The sequence below is a fragment of the Nannospalax galili genome, unplaced genomic scaffold (genome assembly GCF_000622305.1).
Source record: "Nannospalax galili isolate Female #2095 unplaced genomic scaffold, S.galili_v1.0 scaffold342, whole genome shotgun sequence".
Taxonomy (NCBI): Eukaryota; Metazoa; Chordata; class Mammalia; order Rodentia; family Spalacidae; genus Nannospalax; species Nannospalax galili.
The window spans coordinates 2,413,159-2,431,731 of record NW_008349359.1 but is presented as its reverse complement, the minus strand read 5'-3'; the positions used below and the strand labels follow the sequence as shown (position 1 = coordinate 2,431,731).

At 41.9% G+C, this 18,573-nt stretch overlaps 1 protein-coding gene across 3 annotated transcripts in view; it reads right to left on the bottom strand.

The window, feature by feature from the left end:
- Positions 1-18,573, bottom strand: part of Stard9 (StAR related lipid transfer domain containing 9) — a 133,127-nt gene that overhangs the window by 60,114 nt on the left and 54,440 nt on the right. For all 3 annotated transcript variants that reach the window (XM_008846832.3, XM_029570257.1, XM_029570256.1), the window contains exons 4-9: positions 17,878-17,994; positions 16,786-16,818; positions 16,639-16,700; positions 12,996-13,108; positions 9,489-9,558; positions 4,243-4,315 (exon numbers count right to left, since the gene is read on the bottom strand). In XM_008846832.3, the coding sequence (XP_008845054.1) occupies positions 4,243-4,315; positions 9,489-9,558; positions 12,996-13,108; positions 16,639-16,700; positions 16,786-16,818; positions 17,878-17,994 (468 nt within the window). The remainder of the gene's footprint in view (positions 1-4,242; positions 4,316-9,488; positions 9,559-12,995; positions 13,109-16,638; positions 16,701-16,785; positions 16,819-17,877; positions 17,995-18,573) is intronic.

Sequence of the window (18,573 nt, the reverse complement as noted above, 5' to 3'; positions counted from 1 at the left end):
TCGATTGATATTTAAAATTATTAATGAAAGATGTGCATTGAATCTTGTCATTTTTATTTCTGTTCACATTCTTGATATAGCTGTGTATTTCCATGGTTATACCTTCTTTGAATTTCCATCACCGTGTATAGTAGTTCCTTTCTTAACTCTTATTTCTAAGGGGAAAAGAAAGTCCTTAAATCATGAATAGGAGATGTGAAGGAGAAGTAAAGGCAAGAAGTAAAGGCATTACAAGTTCTAACCAGAGAACTAGAAAAAAGTCAGAACAAGGCAATTTTCAATTGTTCAAATGAGTCCATTGGAATTTCTTGACAAGGGCTTCCAAAAGCATCCCTCTATTGGGTACCTCCTCATTTTTCTTTTGTCTTCCAAGGCTGGACTCTAGAGTGATGGATTTGGGATTTTCTTTCAGGTATTTTGATTGCTGTGGGAGTGGTCAGAATCAGTGTTAGTTCCTTCAAAAGCTTCTAGATAGGGGGAGAAAACAAATTTATCCATCATTTTAGAACAATAGCTGGTTGTCTCCCTTAGCTACAGGTGGGCACTACAGTATTGGAGACCAAGATTTGAAGTCTTATATCTGAGCAGCACTTTCTGGTTAGGAACAAAATCATCAATGAATTGTCTAAATAACTTTTTATATAGATGTAAGTCTAATGTCTGAGAAGTGTTACCCCTTGAACTCTTAGAAAGAAATATACTGATCACTTTAATTTTTGGTTATACTTTCCTTTTGGGTGTTTAAGACCATACAGTTGGCCCAAATAAATCAATTTATTTTTACACTTAGGGTCATCTGAGGATCTGTTCCTCAGGGGTCACACGGGTTTGGGAGGAGCACCTGGCTCCTTTCTTTTACCAGTTCCGTCTATGTGAAGATAAGTCAAAAGTCCTGCTCGATCATGTCTGGCTTCGCTTGGAAGCATGAATGTGAATGAGATGTTTCCTCTGAGTTCATCCTCCTCTTTGTAGACTGGACACTGCCTCAAGTCCATCTCGTGGGGTCTTCATGTCCTCCCTGAACAAGAGGACAGGTGACTCACCACAGTTACAGGACATTTTGAGAGATGTTCCATAGTCCCCTGGAACTTAGTCAGCCTTGGAGGGCAAGGGGGATGCCCCTTTTTTTGAGACAGGGTCTCATGTAGTCCCCAAGCTCAAATTTACTATGGCCTGGAACTCCTCATCCTTCTGCTTCTACTTCCCAAGTACTGGGATTATAGATATGCATCTCCTCACCTTGTTTGTTTTGAGACAGGGTCTCATGTAGTGGAGGTTGGCTTTGAATTCTGCATCCTCTCACCTGTACCTCCCAAGTGCTGGGAATATAGACATACACTACCATGCCTGGCCAAGCTCAAATTTACTATGGCCTGGAACTCCTCATCCTTCTGCTTCTACTTCCCAAGTACTGGGATTATAGATATGCATCTCCTCACCTTGTTTGTTTTGAGACAGGGTCTCATGTAGTGGAGGTTGGCTTTGAATTCTGCATCCTCTCACCTGTACCTCCCAAGTGCTGGGAATATAGACATACACTACCATGCCTGGACTTTTTTTTTTTTTTTTGGTCTTTTTAAAGACAGGGTCTCTCTGTAGCCTGTTGGCATGGAACTCACTATTGTAGACCAGCCTGGTCTTGAACTCACAGAGATCAGCCTGCCTTTGCCTCCCAAGTGCTGGAACTAAAGGCATGCGCCGCCATGCCTGGCCTATGCCGCCATGCCTGGCCTATGCCTGGGCTTTTTAAAAGTTATTTTTGTTTTTATTAATGTGTTTGTGTGCATGCAACACATGAATCCACATGAATGCAGGTGCCCTAAGAGGCTAGAGGTGTCTGATTTCTCTGGAGCTGGATTCACAGGCAGTTGTGAACCACCTGATGTGGATGTTAGGAACTGAACTTGGGTCTTCTAGAAGAGAAGCAAGTGCTCTTAACTGCTGAGCCATCTCTCCAGCTCCAGCTGTTTTTGTTTTGATACAGGGTTTCATATAGTCCAAACTGGCCTTGAATTCCTGATACTCCTGCCTGCACCTTCCCAGTGCTGGGATTACAGGTATGAGCCACCACACTTTGATTCAACAAGACTTTTAATCTCTGTGACTAGATCTATGTGTCTCCAGAGAAATGCATTAAAAGTTCAGGATAGTTTGAGACAAGGTCTCCCTATAGCCCCAGCTGGCCTGGTTCACTTTGTAAACCAGGCTGGCCTCAATCCCACAAAGCTCCACATGCCTCTGCCTTCTGAGAGCTGGGATTAAAGGTGTGCCTCACCATACCTAGCTCTAAAAGTTCAGAATATTTTAAACTTTATTCCAGCATTTGTAATAGGGCACCTTCTTGATCATAGCTACTACATGTTAAAGTTTAGGCTGACTCTAGTCTCTGAAATTATCAGATAGTTGGCCCAGGATATAAAAACATGCAAGCTGGACCCTGGTTATCTTGGAAACAGGTCAGAGTGTCCTAGAGTGCTCCTGCTAACTGCTGATTTACGGCTTCTGTAGGTTATGCTTGGCTTACTTCAGCAAAATATAATTGTTTCTTAATAGAATAGAAATTATTTAGGGGACTCTCCACTTGTATGCTTGGGAACCTAAACTTTTCACTCCTGGTTACAGTTTCTCTGTACAAAAAGTACCCCACAACATTTAGAGGTTCCTAAGATACAATTGCTATACAACAACCCCCCCCAGAGGGAACTCTGTGACTGGTAAAGACAAAATAGAATACCATTGATAATATCAGTTTATGAAACAGAAGGAAGCTAGTTCCATGTGGGTGGAGGGTTTGGATGGAAAATTGTATTTTCTTATGTATTTCCTTAATAATGTTTGCTCAAGCTTAACGCTCAATGATTGGCTTCTATATTCTGCTTGCTTGCCTAGCAACATGATGAATATAAAATGAGCCAGAGTGCTTAGGCTCAGGGCTGCACTCGGACCCTCTAGGAAAGAATGTAGCCTGGCCATAAGAAATCTTTCTTTCTCCAGACTCACTTGTCTGTCTGTTTGAGATATTTGTGGATCCCAGACTATAACACATTCACTAGTCACAGAGCCCTCTTGTGTCTCCTCCACACATATGTGTGAGTTTTGTCAAGTCAGGACTAGTGGATGGCTTGGATCAATTAGTCTTTGCTGCATATATGTGAAGCTTAAAGTACCAATGATATTGTTAAACCCACTATAACTATATTACCTCCCAGAATGCCCTGTTAAATCCCTGAGCTGGCAAGCCATGTCTTACCTGAAAAGGATTCACATCTAAACCTAGTGGAGTCACTGGTTCTTTGTTTCCCTGAGATACCCACTGTAACTGGCCACACAAAATCAAGTGACCCACTCTGGTGGTAGTGACAGCAAAGTGCTAGTCTTCACAGCCTTACCTTCTGTGAGTGAACTCCCTCACTGGTACAGCTAGAGGTATGTGGGCATGGGAGAAGCCCAAGGCAAAAACATCATACATCTGTGCTGTCTGTACTTGAAATTCAGTACTTTTCTCGAATAAGTATTTTGTTATATGCCTTCAGTCTATTTTTTCAGAGCACAGAAATAGTTTTGTCCAACTTTGGGAAATGGATTTGTCAATCTTGCTCTATCACATTGGGAATGAATTTTATTTTATTATTTTTTTCACTTTAATGCTTATTTCATTTCAACCTTGGTTTTGATTTTAGATAGACCCAAACTGATCATTAGCTGTGAAAGCATTCTAAAATGTTATGAGCAAAAGATAAACAGAAGATGTTTGGATAAGTTAGCTATATCAGAGAACTTATAAGTAGAAAGGTAAACCAGGTGTGGTGGTGCTCACCTTTAATCCAGCACTTGGGAGGCAGAGGCAGGAGGATCTCTGTGAGTTCAAGGCCAACCTGGTCTATATAGTGAGTTCCAGGCCATCTTGGGCTACAGGGAGACCTTGTCTCAAAAAGACAAAAAAAAAAAAAAGTAGAAAGGTAGGAGGAAAGGAAAAAGAAGAGAAAGGAAGACAAGAAAACAATCAAGCCAGGCATGGTGTACAGCTTTAATCCCAGCATTTGGGAGGCAGAGGCAGGTGGATCTCTGTGAGTTCAAGGCCAGCCTGGTCTAGGTCTACATAGTGAGTTCCAGGCCAGCTGGGGCTGCACCTAGAATAAACAGAAAGACCAAAAAAAAAAAAAAAAAAAAAAAAAAAAAGAAAAAGAAAAAAAGAAAAAGAAAGAAAGAAAGAAGGCTCTCCGAAAACAAGAAGCTACCAACCTGTGTGTAGTGGATAGTGAAAATGGCGTGGGATCTGCTGCTGGCCTCATGAACATGAGTGGCTGCTGTGATTCTGTGTATACAAGGGAAGACAGACTGGTTAAGCACAAAGGACTGGGAAGGATCCATGGTGAACATAAGAAATGTTAGGACTGGGGGGCTGGAGAGATGGCTCAGTGATTAAGAGCACTGGCTGTTCTTGCAGAGGACCCAGGTTCAATTCCCAGCACCCATATGGCAGTTAACAACCATCTATAACTCCAATTCCAGGAGATCCCAACACCTTCTGGCCTCCACAGGCATTGCATGACATGGGTATACTTACATACATACAGGCAATATATTCACACACATGAAAAATAAGTACAATTTTTTTTGTCTTTTTGAGACAGGGTCTCCTTGTAGCCCCAGCTGTCCTGGAACTCACTTTGTAGACCAGGCTGGCCTCAAACTCACAAAGATCCGCCTGCCTCTGCCTCCCAAGTGCACCACCACGCCTGGCTTAATAAGTACAATATTTTTTCAAAAAAGAAATGTTAGGAGTGGGGCTGGAGAGATGATTCAGCAAGTAAAGTGAATTTGGATGCCCAGCACCAACATAAAAAGCTAGGCCTGGTGGCATTCCTGTAATGCCAATGCTGGGAGACAGAGACAGGAGGATCCTAGGGTGCTTGTGAGATAGCAAGTCTAGCCAGTCAGTGAGCTCTAGGTTTAGTGAGAAACCCTGTCTGAAAAAGTGATGTGGAAAGCAATATAGGAAGACACCTGACATCTGGACTTCTGTCCTCCACATGCAGGCACAGGCATGTGAAGCTTCGCACATATCCATACACACATACACAAATGTGCGAATGAATAAAGAAATGTCTAAAACACAAAAAGATAAAATCTTGCTGGAGAAGCCTCTAGGACAGAGGAGGTAAGTCGTAAAGCAGAATATTAATCTTACAGCATCAGAAAGGCTGGAGCTGAGATCTTGAATTCATCAATGCCATGTTTAAATGAGGAGTACATAGTCTCTCTTAGAAATCCATCCCAGTGTTAATCCCTAAAGTCAGGAGTCTTTCCTTTATCTAAATCTAAGTCAATGATAATTCTGTTTAAAATTATCTCAGACTATTTCATTGATTTCTCTTGGGAGCTGGAGAACAGAGTTTGGGAAGGGTCAAAATCTAGGTGTTCTGCCTTCTTTCAGTTCCTGGCTTCAAGATGACCAAAAAAAGAAGAAACAATGGTCACACCAAAAAGGATCTCAGCCCCATGCAGCCCATGCACTGCATGAACTGCACCCGGTGCATGCCTAAGGACAGGCCATTAAGAAGCTCATTATTTGGAACAGAGTAGAGGCCGCTGGCAACAGCAACATTTCTGAAGCTAGTGTTTTCAACGCTTATGTGCTTCCCAAGCTCTGTGTCAAGCTGCATCACTGTTGGAAAAGACCAATTTAGACCTGCTGGTGCTGCCCCATAGCTTCCACCAAAGCCCATGTAAAGAGCTGGGTTCATAAGGACAGAAGAAAAACCATCTTCTGGGAAAGTAAAATAAAATGGACATTTTACTTTTTTTTTTTAATTGGTCTTTTTGAGACAGGGTCTCCCTATAGCCCCAGCTGACCTGGAACCCTGGAACTTGCTAAGTAGACCAGGCTGGCCTTGAACTCACAGAGATTCCCCTGCCTCTAACTCCCCAGTGCTGGGACTAAAGGCAGGCACCACCATACGTGGCCTAGACATTTTACTTTAAAAAAAAATATGTAGGTATATTAGTCACTTCTCTGTTGTGATAGAAACACTGACCCAAGCAATTTATAGAAGAGTTTATTTGATCTTACAGTTCCAGGGGAATTTCAGTCCATCATGGCAGGCAGGCATGGTGGCTGGAGGTGGCTGGAGCATGAGCAGCAGAAGCTAAGCTCTCACATCATCACACAGGCACAGGAAGCAAGAGAGCAACTGGAGATCTGGTAAGGCTTAAGAACTCTCTAAGCCCACCCCCAGTGACGTGCTTCCTCTAGGATAGCCACACCTTCTAAAACCTCCCAAAACAGTGCCATCATCTGGGGACAAAATGTCCAAACACTTGGAGCCTATGGGGGACATTTTCATTCAAACCACCACATTCCATCCCCTGGCCCTCATAGGCTCATGACCATATAAAATGCATTTTGCATTTAATCCAGCTTTAAAAGTCCCCATAGTCATTATCAATCTCACTACTATTCCAAAGTCCACAGTCCAAAGTCTCCTCTGAGACTCAGCAAAATATCTTAACTGTTAGCCCCTGTAAAATCAAAAGACAAATTACATACTCCCAACATATGGTGGAACCAAATACATATTACAGTTCCAAAAGGGAGAAATGGAGGCTTAGTAAGGAAATACTGGACCAAAAGAAGACCAAAAACCAGCAGGGCAAACACCAAATCCAATAGGTCCATGTCCAGCTTCTGGGGCTTCCAAAGGGCTTAGATGGCTCAGCCTCTCTAGCTTTGCTAGTTGCAACACACATCTCTATCTTGTGCTGGTACCACTCCCTGTATGCAGGTCTTCTTGGCAGATGCCTCACAGCTCTGGCATCATGAACGTCTTCTTGGGGTCTCCATTGCCAACCAGGCTTCACCTTCACAGCGTCACCCAGTGGCCTATCAAGGCCTTCTCTATGCAGGGGTACCCCTGCTGCACACTGCCTGGCCTCTGAGGCTCTTGAAACCACAGAGGAAGAATTGATGACCCCTTTACTCTTGCATCTTTCATGCCTCTAAAGCCAGTACCAGGTGAACAACACTGCCAAGTTTGACTTCAAGTTTGGGGTGGACTCCAGCCTGCTTTATCCATTTTAGAAGCTTTTCTCTTCAGTGGTCCCTGCAGCATTTTGCTTTCACAAGTTTGAGGCTTAACTGGGTGTGGTATTGCCCTGGAGGCGTTCTCTCCATTGTTTAAGTCCAAATCTCTAGGCCCCTCCTTAATCAGTTTAATCTCTGCATATCAATGGAATTCTCTCCATCACATGCCAGGGCTCCAACATTAATCTTCCTAGTGCTCTTTTTCAATCCATCCTGTACATTTTGTATTTCTTTCTGCCCAATTTGCTCTTTTTCACTGTAAATCTGTATAATATTCACCATTAATAGCCACACCACCATTTCTACATTAGGCTGTCTTGAAATTTCTTCCACCAGAGAAATTAGTCCATTGCTTTTCAACTTAGCCTCAGGAAAGCATTTAGGTCGAGGGCAAACTTCAGCCAAAGTCCTTATTTCCCTCTGGAACTATATTGTTCTCAGCACTACTTTCTTCCAGGCCCCTACTAGAATGGCCTGTTAAGCTCCGCTTACAGCAATCAACCACTTTTCTAGCCCAAACTTCCAAAGTCTTCCACATTTTTCCAAAACCCCACATGGTCAGGTTCTTCAGAGTCAACAGCCCACTCTCTGGTACCAATTTATGTCTTAGTCTGTTTCTCCATTGCTGTGACAAAACACTCTGACCACTACCAACTTGGGGAGGAAAGGGTTTATTTGTCTTACATCTCCCAGGTCACAGTTCATCAGGGAGCCCAAGGTAGGAACTCAGGGCAGGAACCTGGAGTCAGGAGCTGGAGCGGGCCACGGAGGATCACTGCTTACTGACTTGCTCTCCTGGCCCCTTCTCAGCCTGTTTTCTTATGCAACACAGGCCCACCTGCTAGGTGGCACCACCCACAGTGGGCTGGGCCCTCCCACATCACTCATCAAGAAGATTCCCCACAGACATGGCCATAGGCCAGTCCAAATAGAGGAAATTCCCCAATTGAGGCTCCCTCAACCCAGGTATGTCAAGGTGACACTAAAGCTATCCAGTACACTAGGTTTTCTCATAATTTAAGGATACAGAGGAATCAGTAAATACTAACTCTTACATTTGTTTAGTCTGTTTGTTGGCACTGTAGAATAAGCCTAGAGCTCAGGCATGCTAGGCAAGTACTCTACCACTGGGCTACACCCCAGCTCCCACCCCTCCCACTTTTTTTTTTGAAATGGTCTCAGGCAGCATAAGCAGGCCTAGATGTAGCTGAGGATGACCTTGAACGTTAAAAAAAAAATTTAACTGAGCTTTTGTACATTTCATACCATAGTTTTTAGTCAAATTTGAACTTTTGATCCTCCTGTTTCCACCTCCGATTGTTGGAGCTATAGCTATGTATCGCCATACCTGGTTTATGTAGTGCTGGGGATCAAACCCAAGACTTTCTGTATGCTAAATAAGCATTCTACCAGCTGAACCATACCCTCAGCTCACAGCCTTTTTTAACACCTTCTTTTACAACAAGGTCTCACTAAATTTCACAAATTGGTCTCAAACTCACTCTATAGCCTAGGCAGGTCTCAAATTTACAATCTTTCTGCTTTACCCTCTCCAAGTGCTAGGATTACAGGCATGCACCACCATGTCCAGACTATCCTGAAAACCAGATATAACTTCCTTTGGGAGACTGCCATGAAACTACAAGAGTAGAATGCTTGATTTAAAATTTTTCTTTTATTTTTCAGTTAAATAAAGGGCCTAATAGTAACAGGAAAAAGAGGATTATACTTTTTCTTCCAGAAAAAAAAAGCTTTCCCTGTAGGCATTTATTAATAATATTCTAGGTACAGTAACTAAAAGCATAGAATGCTATCACAATGTACAGTATCTTAATTTTTTTTTTGTCTTTTTGAGACAGGGTCTCCCTGTAGCCCCAGCTGTCCTAGAACTCATTATGTAGACCAGGCTGGCCTGGAACTCACAAAGATCCTCCCAAGTGCTGGGATTAAAGGTGTGTGCCACCACGCCCAGCTGTACAGTATCTTTTAGAAGGGTCTGAGGCATGTAAGTTATTCATGGCAGATTTTCCCGGCTTCATATACCTAAAGCCTCCCAAGTATGAAACATAAATGAGGAAAAATGGTTTTCTAAATATATTGTGCTATATTTGTCTGCAGCCATCTGAGGAGAAGACAATGCAGGCAAGAATCTATTCTTTATCAAAGTAGCAAACAAGCTACAGCACAGGTCTCTGGGCTCCCTGCCCAATCTTGCTATGTCCAGAGCAAAGTGCAGTGAGAGGAGCACTGTCTTAGTTGAAGTCCTGTTCTGAGAAGGGCCTTCTGGTTGTGAATTGTAGGAAAGTGCAGAGATCTTTACAGAAGTGGCCATACTCTCCAAAGCAGAAGAGAACACAAGCTAGGCGCAGGAGGCTATAAGAATTATGGAAACAAATCTGTTTACCTGTTTGCTATTCCCTCTTCTAAGAGCTTGATAACTTGCTGATAGTTGGTAACCACATGTTGAGAAAGACCTATCACATTTGTGAGGGGGAGAAAAGAAATAAAAATTTTGGTAAAGTTTAACCATTTTCTATAGGTCATTTTTAAAAATATTACAAGTATGTGTGTGCATGTGTGTGCACGCACACACGCACACACACGTGAATGCTATGGTATATGTATGGAGTCAGAGGACAACTTCAAGGTATCAGTTTTTTCCTTCCCTAATGTGGGACCTAGGGATTAAACTCAAGTTATAAGGTTTGGTAGCAAGCACCTTTACCTGTTGAGCCATTCCTGCTAGCCCTAGTTTTTAAAACTTCATTTATTTATTTATCTTTTTTGTTTTGTTTTTGAGAAAGAATCTCCCTGTAGCCCCAGCTGGTCTGGAACATGATATGCAGAACAGGCTGGCCTTGATCTCACAGAGATCCCTGTCTCTACCTCCTGAGTGTTGGAATTTAAATACATCTACTACCAAACCTGGCTTATCATTTTTATTTCATATCATTTGGCAAACAAGAATGAGGAAAATTGACTAATAAGGTAATTCAGATAACAAGTTAATAAATATTTATTGGAAACCTACTGTCAGACGTTATGATGGGATCTAGAAATGCCAGCCATTTCCACAAAGACTATGGCATAGAATTCATGTAGTGGGTATGCTAACAACAAAAAATTCCACACAAATTTACTATATAAGTTATAAGAAATGCCCTCATCATTTATTTGGCCTTCACAAAATTCCTGAGACAGGAAGTTGCTATTTTGCCTACAAGATGGCAGACTCAGTTTGGCAATACAAAATACACAGTACTCTTGTCCTTTCCCACTCAGTTTACAAACATGAAAGTTAATACTATTTATACAACACCTTACACTCAAATGTCACAGAAGTTGGTGTAAGTATACATATTTGCCTAATTTTGCACATACTCCAAATTCTCCATATAAAGTTAAATATATTGGGGATCTTTTTCTTTGATAATGGCAAATTAGATAATATAGACCACTAAAACTGCTAGAAAAAGCTATAGAAAACACAAAGGACATCTATTTAGTTGAAGAATAGTCAGATAATAAAATATTCCCAAGGCTGCATACTGGGGAAGATGGAGACCCAGAGAAACAGGAACAGCAGCTGGGACTCTTTAGTCCCTCAGGACATTTGTCAACCTTAAGGGGAAGTGGCTAAAATCAATTTTCTTAGCAACCTTCCAGGAGTAAGGAGACAAAGGTTGTAAGACACCCTCCTCACACACTTCGTTTTGTTTTGTTTTTTGAGACAGGGTCTCACTCTTTCCCAGCCTGTCCTTGAACACATGACAATCCTCCTGTTTCAATGTCCTGAGTGCTGGGATTATAGATATGAGCCACCTGTCTGGCTCAGAACCCCACTTCTTTTAGACAGAACCCAAAGGACTACAAAACAGGAATAAGGTAAATTAGAAGTAAATAAGCCTTTCCAAAGATTGCAGCTAAGCTTCAAACATTCTTGATCTTTCAATTGGAATGGAATATGTCTTAATCCCTAGTATGCATAGGAATTTAGTGCAAAAAATGCTTTCTGTAGAGAAAGAAACACATTTCTAACAACAATTTTGCAAAAACTGGCAAAAAGTTATTATCAAACCCAAACACACATGTAGACCTGGTGATGTAAATGAAAACTACTCAAGAAAGGTTCAGATACAGGAGTTATCAAACATATCTTGAAGCAACTCTGTCTAGTATTTTCAAGACTTAAAAGATAAGGTAGCAGGCTGGAGAGATGGCTCAGCAGTTAAGAGCATTGACTGCTCTTGCAGAGGACCCGGTTTTGAGTCCCAGCACCCACACGGCAGCTACAAACTGTCCTTAACTCCAGTTCCAGGGAAATCCAAAGCCCTCTCTGATCTTTGCAGCATTGCATGACATGGGTGCACTCACATACATGCAGGCAATACACTTGTACACATAAAATACTTTTTTAAAAAAGATAGCAGGGGCTGGAGAGATGGCTCAGCATCTGTTCTTGCAGAAGACCTGGGTTTGAATCCCAGCACCCACATGGCAGTAACAACTGTCTGTAACTCCAGTTCCAAGGGATCCGACAGCCTCTTCTGCCCTCCATGGGCATTGCACGACACAGGTGCACTAACCTACATGCAGGCAATACACGCATACACATAAAATAAAAATAATAAATAAAATTTAAAAAAAATATAAGATAGCAATATTTCAGAGGAAACTGTAAACTGTAATGAAAGAATGAAATGGAGGTGTGCTGAGGTCTCCTCTGGCTACTTCTGAAGAGGGGGTAAGAGGGAGGGCAGAGGGGAAAACAAGAGGAAAAGGAGGTAGAGGATGAGAAAGCAGTTTAAAATGAGGAGTCGTGACACTAATGTATTGATATGTAGCCTTGAAAGTATCACTTTACATGGAAAAGCACCTGCAGTTTCAGAGAGGAAACTCAAAATGGCATTTTGGCATTTTGTTATTGTTTCCAGGATGCTTGCATGAAGAAACATTTAAGAAAGACAGATTCTAAAAAAAAAAAAAAAGAAGAAGAAAAGAAAAGAAAAGAAAAGAAAAGAAAAGAAAAGAAAAGATTCTAGAATCAGTGAATGGCACTGGGTCATCTGTTAGCCATGCCTGAGTAGAAGAGACCAGATCTTGTCTCACGTCCCTCTCCTCCTCGGAACTGAAGTTTGCATAGTGTTGTAAGCAGTGTAAGATTTACATGTTACATGTGTGATGGAAGAGTAAAATATTCCTCCTTAAAAGAGCGTAAGTTAAAAAAGAGAGCATAAATTCCTCCTAAATAGCTAGACCTAGCCTAGTGACAAAAGAGAGATGGTACCCGGCCCCAATATCAGTGCTTGATGAGGAAGTACATCAGACTCTGCCTGTGTCCAACATCTCCCCATCACCCCTTCATAATCACTACCAATGGAGGAGACAGTATCCTGGAAAGAGGACTAGCTGACCAGTCAACACTCTGCTGAGCTGGTACCTGCAGACCCAACCTATTCTTGGCTTCTTTCCCCTCGCTCACCATGATTTGCCACACTGGGTTTCGTGGAAACACCAAGTGGTCTCTCAGGGCTCTAGTTCGCTGCTGTCCCTACTGGACACACTCCTCCCTTCACTGCACTGATCCTCCCAGGACTGGCCCTATGCTCCTTCAGGCTTAGCTTCAATGTTACCTCATCAGAGAGACTTTTTCTGACCACACAGAGAGGTTTGGTTGCCTATACCTTCTAAGTTCTTCTCCATCACTATATCTATTTCTTTATAAAACTTTATCACAACATGCAGTTGTTTATGACTCACTTTCACCAGATTGCTATTTCTGTTTATCAGCACATATCCAGTGTCCAGTAGTTAGCACATAGTGAAAATTCATTACATACTTGTTGAATGAATTAGTAAACACAGGACAACTTCTTACACCTCTCAGATTTCTAGAACCACAGCAGCTTACCTTGTACATAGGGACCCATTTTTGGGTGCTCCCTGACCCTCAGGGCATAGGACTTTTTTTGATGGGATTGCTTCAAAAGATCTCTCACCCGTTCATTGTAGATTTCTAGGAAGCTAGAAATAAGGAAAGAAAGGCAACACAATTAGCTTTTGAAAAAAGAAGGAAAAATACTAAATTAAGAATCAGAAGACCCTGGACTCCTGGTTTCAGCTCTACTCTGACAATCCTAAGACCTTGATCAAGCCAGGGTTTCCCCTTGAGCAAAACTATATGTACACAGTAAAGCTGTGAACACTGGTTGCTATCACATTAATTTTAGGTTTGTAACATCAGTGCCGATTTAAGGTTAGCTTATAACAGGTATTTTAACAGTCTTTCAATGTGATCCTCCTATTTTCTAGCTTATTCTTTGAGACAGGGTCTCACATAGTCCAGGCTTTCCTCAAACTTACTAACTATATAGCCAAGGCCTTAAACTCCTGATCCTCCTGTCTCTATCTCCTGAGTGCTGGGATTCTTTCAACTATTCTGCAAGGTATCTCAATGGACACTGCTAAGCCCTGTGGGAAAATTAAGTTAGAAGTTCCCATTCTTGCCCCGCTTTAAATTTGACAACTCACCTATTTTACACACTGAGTATAAAATATGCTCTACTTTCTAAAGATCTACTCTCTTTTTTTTTTTTTTTTTGGTCTTTTTGACACAGGGTCTCCCTGTAGCCCCAGCTGTCCTGGAACTCACTATGTAGACCAGGCTGGCCTTGAACTCACAGGGATCTGCCTGCCTCTGCCTCCTGAGTGCTGGGATTAAGGCGTGCGCCACCATGTCGGCTCTATTTTTTTTTATGTGTATGAGTAAATTGCCTACATGCATGTAAGTGCACCCATGTCATGCAGTGCCTATGGAGGTCAGAAGAGAGTACTGAATCCACTAGAACTGGAGTTATGTACAGTTGTTTAGCTGCCATGTGAGTGCTGGGAATCAAATCCGGGTCCTCTGCAAGAGTAGTCAGTGCTCTTAGAGCCATCTCTCCAGCCCCACAAGACAAGTTACAGTTCTTAACTGAAACCAGTAATGATTTTATAAAACAAGAAAGTAAACAGTAAATACCATGAAGGGAAGGGGAGTGGAGGGAATGAGAGAGGAAGGAGAAAACAAGATTTAAAGAAAAATTGGAGCTTGGTGTGGTGGTGCATGCCTTTAGTTCCAGTGCTTGGGAGGCAGAGGCAGGTGGATCTCTGTGAGTTCAAGGCCAGCCTGGTCTACACAGTGAGTTCTAGGCCATCTGGGGCTATAGGGTAAAAAAAAAAAAAAAAAAAAAAAAAAAAAAAGGAAGGAAGGAAGGAAGGGAGGAAGGAAGGAAGATAGATTAGTAATCTTATCCCAACATTTCCACTACAGATTGGTTAAAACTTTATCTTAAAAGTATGTAGGTGCTGGGCATAGTGGCACACGCCTTTAATCCCAGCACTAGGGAGGCAGAGGCAGGTGGGTCCCTGTGAGCTCAAGGCCAGCCTGGTCTACACAGTGAGTTCCAGGACAGCTGGGGCTACAGGGAGACCCTGTCTTAAAAAGACCAAAAAAAAAAAGTATGTAGGCATGGAGGATTGTGCCCCTAATTCCAACATTTGGGAGGCTAAAGTAGGAGGACTGAGAGTATGAGGCCAGCCTGGGTTACACAGCAAGATACACCCAATAAAACAAAACAAAACAAAAACAAAATATTGGATCCAGCACTAGTCTGGTGTGATGGTTTGAATGAAAATGTCCTCTATAGGCTCCAAGTATTTGGACATTTTGTCCCCACATGGTGGCGCTGTTTGAGGAGGTTGTAGAAGGTATGGCTATCCTGGAGGAAGCATGTCACTGGGGGTGGGCTTAGAGAGTTTTTAAGCCTTGCCGCATCTCCAGTTTCTCTCTTACTTCTTGTGCCTGCGTGATGATGTGAGAGCTTAGCTTCTGCTGCTCATGCTCCAGCCACCTCCAGCCACCATGCCTCCCTGCCATGATGGACTGTAATTCCCCTGGAACCGTAAGCTCAAATAAACTCTTTCTTCTATAAATTGCTTTGGTCAGTGTTTCTATCACAGCAACAGAAAAGTGACTAATACATCTGGGAACTAGTACTTTGAAAAGTATTGTCCTACAGTATAGCCCAGTAGTGGGTTGGGAAGAAAAATCCCAAAAGAAAGTATAAAACAGTACAGAAAATGAAGGAATGGGGCTGGAGAGATGGCTCAGCAGTTAAAAGCACTTGCTGTTCTTGCATAGGACCCAGGTTCAATTCCCGGCACCCACATGGCAACTTAACAACGATCCACAGCTCCAGTTCCAGAGGATCCTATACCCTCTTCTGACCTCCATGGGCACTACACAACATGGGTGCACCTATCTACATGTGGGCATTATACGCATAAAAATAATAATTTTTTTGAAAAAAAGAATAGCAGTGACACAGGGCCAAGTAGAACCTCAGGGTGCCTCAATCCTTCCTAGGGCTCCTGGGAAGGTCACCTAGGTTCACTCATGCCCAGCATGTATGTGGAATTGCCCTTAGGTACAGGAGCTGGTGTAACACGAGGAGTTTTCTCAGTGTTTTACTAAAACAGTGCTTAACACAAGGTTTTGCTGTTCCTTCTCCAAGCCAAGTTCTCTTAGGTCAGTTTACTACTTCATAGAGATGGAGTAAAGTAACAAACTGAAGTGAGGGAGTTGAGGCTGTGATCCAGGTAGACTGAGAAATTTGTTTTCAGGTTTTGTGTGCCAGCCATTGATGTGACTTAAAGGATTTCTGGTTCCAGCATTAGGAAAGTAGGGATATTTAGTGGATCACTTCTCTGGAGGCAGAAGGGCTCCTGTGGTGTCTCTGCTGCTAGATTTGCTGCTACAGAAGTCTGATGGAAGCGCCCTAAGCTGGAACTCTTGATTTCCTTTATTATTTTTATTTTTTATTATATTTATTTAGTTATTGTATGTGAACACACATGCTAAAGTGTACACATGGAGATTAGAGGACAAGATCCAGGAGTCAGTATTTTCCTTCCATCATGTAGGACCAGGGACTGAAATCCAGTTTTCAGCCTTGATGAGAAGAGTATTTACCCACTGAGCCATCTCACAGGCCCACCTTGATAACAGTTTCAAATATTCAGTCCTATGATACTGCCTGGAGAGCTGGTGCAGTGGTTAAGAGTACTGGCTGCTCTTGCAGAGGACCCGGGGTCAAATCCCAGCACCCACATGGCAATTAACAATTGTCCATAACTCCAGTTCCAGAGGATATGACTCCCTCTTCTGACCTCCATGGGCACTACATGACATGGGTGCACTTACATACATGCAGGCAATATACTCATACACATAAATATTGAAATGAATTAATGAAATGAAATGAAATAAGAAAATAAAGGGGAAAACAGATGGCATAGGAGAGACCTGCCACTTAAGTCCAAGGGTAGGGAATTAAGGTTCTACAACCCAAAGATGTATGTTTCTCATCTCTATGTACTAGAAATTGTATCTTCTGTGGCTTTTCTCCAACCCTCTGATGACACTGGGAGCAAAGAGAGAAGAGCTGAACATGCTGAGATGTGGAGTGGAAATACGAACCAAGTTCCAGGGGCTAGAGCTTGATCATTTTTACCTTACTTTTATCCTACAGGAAGAAGGCAGTGAGGCACAGTCTTCCTCTCTGATGAAGAGACCCTGCACAAACCAGAGGGTTTGAATTTCACTAAAGGGAGTAGACAAAGGAAACTTTGAGAGGATGAGATCAAAACAGAGTCTATACCTCACATATCCGTGGAGTCAGTCCAACAGAGGCCTGAATGACAGAAGAAAGGAAAACATTATTGCTTATTCAGGGCAATCCTGCCCCCTAACACCTGGAACCACACTAAACCCTCCTAAGTGAATGGGTGTGTGGGCTCTCGGTGTTAGTCTCTATAAAAGTATATGGAAAACTATGGGCTGGCACTATCAAGAGATACTCATATAAGGAAAGCACTGATGAAAGGCAGATATAACTATAGGACAGAACAGAAAAGCCAGCAAACTAGATATGTGCTTTCAAGCACTCAAATTTATCCTTCTTAGAAAAACTTTATCACTTATGTTACTAATGAAGTCCTTTCTAGATCCCTATACACAGGAAGACTAGAGAACATGGTTTGCAAAACATTTAACTCCAGAAGTGGCTACTTCCTCCATTTTATATCCAGGTGAAAGGTTTTATCTCCCTTGGTTTAGTGGGCAATTTCTTCTTGGCAAAAGGAAGCAATAACTGGACCCACAGCAGCACATCTTTCAGACTGTCCCTATACAGGGCTATTTGTCAATCACTCTACCAGTTCATCTCACTAGCATACTTCTAAACCTAAGAAGGTATTCTTAAGGAATGCACCCTTTAATTTTCTGTGATAAAGAACAATTTGTATTAGATTCTATAGACTTGCCAAAGCCCCCAGCCTCAAAGTTACTTTTCTTGCTCTCTTCTAACAAACACAGTCTTTGAACTTGGACACAATATAGTCTTCATCTCTATATAGCACTAAGATGTAGCCAGGTTCTATCCCCAACAAAAGCATTAAGCTTCAACCACTGAACTTGGAAATAATATACAAATTCAGTAGGACTAACAAGGACTGTTTGTCAAAGCGAATTGCAAAATTCAAAGTTTTTCAGACTTTAACAAAGAGAGACTAGTTATTCAAAGTTTACAATTCAATTAAAGTGATGAAAGCCCATTGTTCATAGGGGTCACTAATCTCATTAAAAATGTTGACTATGCAAATCATATTCTATGTTCCAACGGCAAGGACAGCATAAGATTCATGCTTTCTGTGGAATTAGAATGATATTTCATTACAGTGCTGACACTCACTGGAGTCCCCAGCATGGTGTATGTCTTCCCAGAGCCTGTCTGCCCATAGGCAAAGAGGCATATGTTGTAGCCTTTGGCAGCTCCAGAAAGTACTTCAGTCCCCAAGTCCTGGAACACCTATGACAACCAAAGCAGAGAGCTTGTCATTGGTCCATCTTCCCATAGTAGATTTAGAAATATTTTTAATCTAAAAAATTATAAAATAACCGGGAGTGGTGGCACATGCCTTTAATCCCAGCACTTGGGAGGCAGTAAATAAATAAATAAATAAATGACTATAAATTCCTACCATTTCACAAGAATCAATTCAGCTTCAAAAAAGATGGCAAAGGAAAATTCAGTCAATAATTTATACTTTTAAAAGAACTTACTGTATACCAGCTTAGTTTTGTTTGTTTAAGTCTTTTTGAGACAGGGTCTCCCTATAGCCCCAGCTGGTCTAGAACTTGCTATGCAGACCAGGCTGGCCTCAAACCTCATGAGATCCGCCTGCCTTTGCCTCCTAAGTGCTGGGACTAAAGGTATGAGCCACCACAACTGGCTACTAGCGTAGAATAAAAAAACAAAACTGTTTCCTAGTCTTTTTTTAAAAGATTTTTTTTAAAGATTATTTTTGTCTAGGACAAGGACAAAGATATGTAGGCAAAATCATACTCTTTCCCTCTCACAACAAGAAAATGCTTACTTTTTTTTTTT